At 56.0% G+C, this 7,938-nt stretch overlaps 1 protein-coding gene across 5 annotated transcripts in view; it reads left to right on the top strand.

Annotated features, from left to right (window-relative positions):
* Positions 1-7,938, top strand: part of Bicra (BRD4 interacting chromatin remodeling complex associated protein) — a 76,116-nt gene extending 68,178 nt beyond the window's left edge. For all 5 annotated transcript variants that reach the window (XM_052172219.1, XM_052172218.1, XM_052172222.1 and 2 more), the window contains 5 exons: positions 1,660-1,721; positions 2,723-2,871; positions 3,074-3,168; positions 3,359-3,461; positions 5,998-7,938. In XM_052172219.1, coding sequence (XP_052028179.1) covers positions 1,660-1,721; positions 2,723-2,871; positions 3,074-3,168; positions 3,359-3,461; positions 5,998-7,109 — 1,521 coding nt within the window. In that variant the 3' untranslated portion in view covers positions 7,110-7,938. The remainder of the gene's footprint in view (positions 1-1,659; positions 1,722-2,722; positions 2,872-3,073; positions 3,169-3,358; positions 3,462-5,997) is intronic.

Consider the following 7,938-nt stretch of genomic DNA (forward strand, 5'->3'; position numbering starts at 1 on the left):
TGGTGAGAAGAGATAGCTAGGAGCAGGGGTGTGTGGACCTCTGTACGGTCAGGGGTGAACCGCCAATACAGCAGTTTAAATGTAGTATAGAACCGTGGAATAGTGGTAGAGCCCCGCCTAGAATCCCCCAGTGAGGGGCTGGGGGCGTGGCTCAGTGGTAGAGCCCCGCCTAGAATCCCCCAGTGAGGGGCTGGGGGCGTGGCTCAGTGGTAGAGCCCTGCCTAGAATCCCCCAGTGTGGGGCTGGGGGCGGGGCTCAGTGGTAGAGACCCCGCCTAGAATCCCCCCAGTGAGGGACTGGGGGTGTGGCTTAATGGTAAAGCCCCGCCTAGAACCCCCCAGTGAGGGGCTGGGGGCGTGGCTCAGTGGTAGAGTCCCCAGTAAGGGGCTGGGGGCGTAGCTTAGTGGTAGAGCCCCGCCTAGAATCCCCCAGGGAGGGGGCTGGGGGCGTGGCCCAGGGGTAGAGGGCCTTGCACAAACCCCTGGATTTGACCCTTTGCATAGTAAAGAAGTTTGGACTGACCAGTTATCACAAACTAAGGATATCAACACTAGGCTCACTAGAGGTAGAGAGGAGACAAGGAAAGCTATTGATCGTGGTGAAATTCAAAGGCCAACAGATGAGAACCACCCTAGGCTGGCACAGAGTAGACACCGGTGGGCGTCCTAAGGGCTCGGACCTACTTGTTAATGGCCTTCGCCCGCAGCCTAGGCCCCATGTCCCAAGCAGATTTGTTTTCATGTGTCCTCCGTCCCTCCCCTCCCTCTCTCCCCTCATTTTAAAATTTTCTTTCTTTCCTCCCTCTCTGAGGCAGGATCTTTGCAGCCCTAACTGGCCTGGATTCACTAAGCAAGCTAGGCTGGCCTTGAACTCATAGATGTTCGTCCGCCTCTTTCATCCTTGGTGTTTGAGGTGGGGTGGTGAGGATGTCTCTGTCTCCGAGGCTGTCCTTGTGCCCACCTGTGCCTCCCGAGTGCTGGGTTTACAGGCTGCCCTGTTTGCTATCCTTTGCTATGATAATAAGACTGTAGCCAACCGGGCGGGGGTGGCGCATGCCTTTAATCCCAGCGCTCCAAAGGCAGAGGCAGGTGGATCTCCGAGTTCGAGGCCAGCCTGGTCTACAGAGTGGAGTTCCAGGACAGCCAGGGCTACACAGAGAAACTGTCTCAACAACAACAACAAAAGAATTGTAACCTAAGAAAGCTTAGGGGAGGGAAGGATTTATTTAGTTTACGCTTGCAGTTTGTCAGTTAGGGAAGCCAGGACAGGGACGGAAGGAGAGACCGCGGGGGCGTGCTCACCGGCTCCATCACTAGCGTTCTTAAAGAGGTTAGGACAGCCTTGTCTAGGAATGGCGCTGCCCACGAAAAGCTGCGCCCTTAATCAAGATAAGCTTCAAAAGGCCAGACATCAGTTAAGGCTTCTCCTGTCGGGGGCTCTGGGCAATGTGAAGTTGACAGTTAGGGCTAACCAGGATGCAGGCGTCTGATACACACCTGGCATTCCCGCCAGGTTTGTGGATGGACAGGGATGCCGTAGCCGGGGCCACCTTCCTTTACCATCTGTGTCCTTGGCTAGAGGGAGGGCGTTGTCTGAGGAGGCAAAGGAGGCTTCTTCTTCCTAGCAACACCTGTCGCTGATCTTTTCCTCCCTCCGCAGTATGACAGCAAGTTGTGTAGCCTGAAGAAGCAGCCCCTACTGCAACCCAGCAAGGAAGCCTGGTGAGTGACAGCTGCCTGCCCCGCCCCCACCGCCCCACAAAGTCGCGTGTGGATTCCGTCTCGATCGCACTTTCCCTTCCGCCACGGGCAAGATAGATGTGCAGTCAGTAGGGGACATTTCAGTCCCCTACCCCCACCCTCACCCCGGGTTCCATGTACAGTTCGCCGTCAGGGTCACTTTCTTCAGCTTGTCAGGGGTGGGGATGGGCCGGGTAGAAGGTAATGTGTGACTAGATTTCAGGCGTGTCCAGGCAGGCAGTGTGAGTTCAGTGCAGACAGGTTTGAAGGCCAGGGGAGATGAGCAAGGATATTTACGGGCCTCAGTACACTGAGTAGGAGGCAGGATGCTGCCTGCTGCGGAGGGCAGGCCTCGGAGCTGTTTTGGAGGAATCAAAGGTGTTTCCTGTTCTTCTCCCACCAAAGTGTTTGCTAAGCACTCGCTATGTGGTTCTGAGAAAGACAAAACAAAACCATTATCAGGAAATCTGCATCACTTCTCGGCCTTTTGGCTAAGATCAAGTGTAGGAAATCTGCACCGAGGTGCCAGAGGGCTGGTCTAGTAGGCTCGTGTGATGGTCATGGAGTAGGGGAACCGAGCCTACTGTAGTGGGTGTGCATAGAAAACCACAAGGAGAACATGAGTAGGCCTTTACTGCCTAACCCACTCCTAGGCAGCCCTATCCCTACTCACTTTCTTAGACCAGAGGCCGCGGAGAGGTCCTGCCCCCTGGTGGCAGGAGGCAGAATAGCATGGCCCTTAAGGTTCCCACCTCACTGCCGACCCCTCCCTTTCTCCTTTGGATCCTCTAAGCAGGAGCGGTGTCCCCTCCCTTTCCTTTCTGTTACCTGTTAACTTTGGCCCATGGCCAGGGAAGCCCTGAGCCGGGCTGGGCGCCACTCGCCCTTGCAGGGTTAAGTTTATAGCTCGGGGCTGAGGTGCAGGATCCGTGTCCCAGGCCCTCACCCCCAGCTCTGTATCTGTGCTCTGACCCCACCCACAGCTTCCTGGAGCATCTGCACAAGCATCAGGGCTCAGTCCTGCACCCCGATTACAAGACAGCCTTCCCCTCCTTTGAGGACGCCCTCCATCGCCTCCTGCCCTACCATGTCTACCAAGGCGCCCTCCCCTCCCCCAGCGACTACCATAAAGGTGAGGCTTCCCCCCTGCTCTCCCGCTGCGTCCCCACGTGCCCTCAGCTCAGCCAGCGGCCCTCGGGATTTGCGGAATGGGTTGAGCATTGTGCGCTTGTCCGCAATTGGCCACAAGTGCCCTTTGTCACCTACTCATCCTCTACCCCATCCCCATCCCCTCCTCCCCCATCCCCACCCCTGTGTGGCTTTTCTTCCTCCAGTGGATGAAGAATTTGAGACTGTCTCTACGCAGCTGCTCAAACGCACCCAGGCCATGCTCAATAAATATCGGCTTTTGCTTCTGGAAGAGTCCAGGGTAGGATTCTCGAGCTTCTGGGGTCTCCCCGCTGCTGTGAACTGTTCTTGTGAGGGGTGGGATGGGGCGGGGTCTCTTAGCTGGGAGGGAAGATGGATACGAGGCAGATGTTCTGAGCCTGGCCGCCTCCTGCCAGGAGCCTCTCCTCCCCGCTTGCCTTTCATATGTCCTTTATGTCAACCCACCGCAGAGAGTCAGTCCTTCCGCGGAGATGGTTATGATCGACCGAATGTTCATTCAAGAGGAGAAGACCACCCTTGCCTTGGATAAGCAGCTTGCTAAGGAGAAGCCTGGTGAGAGGGGAGGGGGGGGTGAGGTCCCCTCTACCTACCTGGTGCTAAGATTTTCAGCAAACAACCTGACGTGATGGTGCACAGGGGAGGCAGAGGCACAATGATCTCTGAGAGTGAGTCCAGCCTGGTCTACAAAAACTCAAGGATTGTGTTGAGTGGCTTTACCCTTCTTCGCCACCAGGGGGCGGGAGAGCCCCGCGCTGCCCCCCACTCCCCCCCCCCCCCCATGTCCTTTGCTCCCTGTGAGTTTCCATCCTGCCTCCTAGAATAAAGGGCTTTCCTGCCAGCCTCAGCCCATGGGAAAGTGAGAGAGAAGAGGCACAAACAAGGTCTCTGCCACACCTCCGTGCCTATTCTGTGCTTCTATCGCTCTGAAGAACGAGCCGTTCCCCTTAGGTCTTGTACTTTAAGCCTCCTGCAAGCCTTACCCTTTCTTCAAGGAAAGCATGCAGTCACTGCCCAGCCCCGGCTTCTCAAGTACCCCAGGAATCCAGACACTAGTGTATCATCTTCCTGGATCCCTCGGGGTATACTCTAGAGCTTTCTGTCATTAGGAAGGTGATGTGTGTGTACCTAGTGGCTCTAGGCAGGACCCTGTGTTCACACATAAGAATTTCTGTAACAAGTCTGATAGGCCACATAGGAATAAGTTGAAGCTATAAACAACCTACCGGGGTTATGCGCATGCCTCACAGGGAGCGCATGCCTGGCACATCAGAAAACAAGGAAAGAACCTGGGAGCACTTGGTTTTGAGATGCTAGTGTTTAAACTCAAGCTAGGCTATGGCTGTACTGTGGCGCCACGCCCCCAGCCCCTCACTGGGGGATTCTAGGCGGGGCTCCACCACTGAGCCACGCCCCCAGCCCCTCACTGGGGGATTCTAGGCGGGGCTCTACCACTGAGCCACGCCCCCAGCCCCTCACTGGGGGATTCTAGGCGGGGCTCTACCACTGAGCCACACCCCCAGCCCCTCACTGGGGGATTCTAGGCAGGGGCTCTACCACTGAGCCACGCCCCCAGCCCCTCACTGGGGGATTCTAGGCGGGGCTCCACCACTGAGCCTCGCCCCCAGCCCCTCACTGGGGGATTCTAGGCGGGGCTCTACCACTGAGCCACGCCCCCAGCCCCTCACTGGGGGATTCTAGGCGGGGCTCTACCACTGAGCCACACCCCCAGCCCCTCACTGGGGGATTCTAGGCAGGGGCTCTACCACTGAGCCACGCCCCCAGCCCCTCACTGGGGGATTCTAGGCAGGGGCTCTACCACTGAGCCACGCCCCCAGCCCCTCCCTGTTTTGTTTGTTTTAAGCTTCCTTTTTCTAAAAACAGGGTCTCACTAAGTGCCCAGGCTGGCTTTTGTACTCCACACCCTCCCCATCTGACTCCTGAGAAGCCCGGATAACAGATGTAGGCCACTGCGCTCTGCTTAGGACTGTACTTTTTTCGTTTTGTTTTGTGTTTTTTGCTTTTTTTGGAGATAGGGTTTCTCTGTGTAGCCCTGGCTGTCCTGGAACTCACTCTGTAGACCAGGCTGGCCTTGAACTCAGAATTTTACCTGCCTCTGCCTCCCAAGTACTGGAATTAAAGGCATGCGTCACCACTGCCCGACTCTTTTTTATATTTTTTTATTTTTTTATTTTTTTGGTTTTTTGGATTTGGTTTTTTTGAGACAGGGTTTCTTTGTGTAGCCTTGGCTCTCTTAAAACTCACTCTGTAGACCAGGCTGGCCTCCAACTCAGAAATCCACCTGCCTCTGCCTCCCAGAGTGCTGGGGTTACAGGCGTGCACCACCACTGCCCTGCTTTAACATTTATTTATTGTATACATGAGTACACTGTAGCTGTCTTCAGACACACCAGAAGAGGGCGTCGGATCCCATTACAGATGGTTGTGAGCCACCATGTGGTTGCTGGGATTTGAACTCAGGACCTCTGGAAGAACAAACAGCCAGTGCTCTTAACCGCTGAGCCCTCTCTCTAGCCCCATAGGGACCCGCACTTTTTGTTTTAAATTCTTATTGTTCATTTCACACACATGTGACCTTGGTTGGGCAGTGAAGCCTTAGGGAGGGCTTGGGGGCTGTTGGCAACAGGAGCCTGCACCAGTGAGTGAGTGACTCAAGGGTCAGCTTGGTCCAGATCAGTGATTCTCAGCCTTCCTAATGCAGCCAGCATCCTCTGATACAGTTCCTGACTCCCAACCATAAGATTATTTTCCTTGCTACTTCATAACTGTAATCTTGCCACCATTATGTATTATAATGCAAATATACGATATATGTGATATTTGAGGTTCAACCCCTATGAAAGGGCTGCTCAACCTTCCCCCCGCCCCCCCAACCACCTCCCATCCCTACCCTACTCCCCCTCTCCCCCACCCCCCTCCACCCTCCCACCCCCACCCAGGGATTGCAAGCCACAGGTTGAGAACTACTGGTCTAGACTCAGCCTGGACCAGAAGCTAAGATGCTGGTGTACAGGCAACTCAGTCACCTTAGAGAATGACCCCATGGGTTTTCTTTGTCCCAACTCTACAGATGAGTACGTGTCTTCCTCCCGCTCCCTTGGCCTCCCTGCCCCAGCGTCTTCCGAGGGTCACCGGCTCCCCAGCCATGGCCCATCGTCTTCATCCTCTACATCTGGAACATCTGCCCAGCCCCCTCCTCATCTTCCCACCAAGCTAGTGATCCGGCACGGTGGGGCTGGTGGCTCACCCTCAGTGACCTGGGCCCGGGCATCGTCATCCTTGTCATCAACGTCCTCATCCTCGTCCTCGTCCTCTGTTGCCTCATCCCTGGACACAGATGAGGACGGCCCCATGCCCTCCCGAAACCGGCCACCCATCAAGACCTATGAGGCCCGGAGTCGCATTGGCCTCAAACTCAAGATCAAGCAGGAGGCGGGGCTCAGCAAGGTGGTGCACAACACTGCCCTGGATCCTGTGCACCAGCCCTTGCCTGCTCCAACACCTGCAAAAGGGGCGGGGCCTCCACCACACCCAGCTCCGCCCCCACTCCCACCCGCCACCCAGGCACAGGTGAATGGCACTCTGGACCATCCCCCACCCGCAGTACGCAAACCCACAGTGCCTGCGTCCTGCCCACGTCTACCATTGCGCAAGACCTACCGAGAAAACATGGGCGATCCTGGTGCCACTGAGGGTGCACAGGGACGGCCGCGGGGTGCGGGCAGCCCCACCCCACTGCCTGCTAAGGTAGACGAAGCCACCAGCGGACTGATTCGGGAGCTGGCAGCGGTGGAAGACGAACTATATCAGCGGGTTCTGAAGGGCGGGCCACCGCCCCCAGAGACCCCAGCCTCCACTACCAGCCAGGGCCCCACTGAACCCAGTTGGGAAGCACCCGTGCTACCCCCAGCCAAACGACGCAAGTCCGAGTCCCCGGACGTGGACCAGGCCAGTTTCTCTAGTGACAGCCCGCAGGATGATACACTTACTGAGCATTTGCAGAGTGCCATCGACAGCATCCTTAACTTGCAACAGGCCCCCGGCCGGACACCTGCAGGCCCGTACCCCCATACAGGGCCCACGCCTGGCACCCCCACATCCCCAGCGCCCCTGCACAGGCCTGATGCCTTCCCACCCTCTAGTCACAATGGGGGCCTCGGTGCCAGGACGTTGAACAGATAACACTGGGCTGCCCCTGCAGCCCTCATCGGGTGCCCCCAACCCCACTTCCGGGAGAGCAGCCTGACAGCCGACCTCCACCTCTAAGGGGCGCTAACCCAGTTCCCCTGACAATTCTTGCCTAAGTTATTTGAGTCACAAAGGCCTCCCCACCTTCCTGCTTCCACATTGGCTAGAGATTTGGGATGGGGCGTGGGTTTTCTCGGGAAAGGTGGGCTATAATGTACAATGTCCCCTGGCACAGGCCAGGCCAGGGGATCCGAGAGTATTGCCCAGGACTAGGCTACGAGGTTGACACACTGGTAACATCGGAATACAAGGTCCTGTCCTGTCTAAATGGATCACTGTCGGGGCGCTCGGAGCTGGGAGAGACTTTCTGAGAGACTCGACTCTCAGTCGTGTTGCCTACGGAACCTGGAAAATTAGGAAGCAAGGACTCAAGCCAGTGTCCCAAAGTACCTGTAGCCCATTCATATGTGTGCACTCGCCTGAGTCATCGTGTGTGTGTGTGTGTGTGTGTGTGTGTGTGTGTGTGTGTCTGTGCGCGCGCGAGACAGAGTGATTGATTGATTGATTGATTCCCACCACCCCCATCCCTTCAGAGAAACAAGACATGGGGTCTTCCTTCCTTCTCCCAAGCAGTCTTCCCTGCATTCTTCTTGCCTCCAGCCCACCACGCCACGTTTTGAAATCTCGGAGACAAAGCTAGTACTGTAAGATAAAGATTTTTTTTGTACTGTATTTATTGTGTATAACGATTTTTTTAAGGGAGAATTCTGTACATTTAGAACTCTTGTAAATTAAAGTCGATCCTTTTTTTTTTTCCAAACTA

The sequence above is a fragment of the Apodemus sylvaticus genome, chromosome 1, assembly GCF_947179515.1.
Source record: "Apodemus sylvaticus chromosome 1, mApoSyl1.1, whole genome shotgun sequence".
Taxonomy (NCBI): Eukaryota; Metazoa; Chordata; class Mammalia; order Rodentia; family Muridae; genus Apodemus; species Apodemus sylvaticus.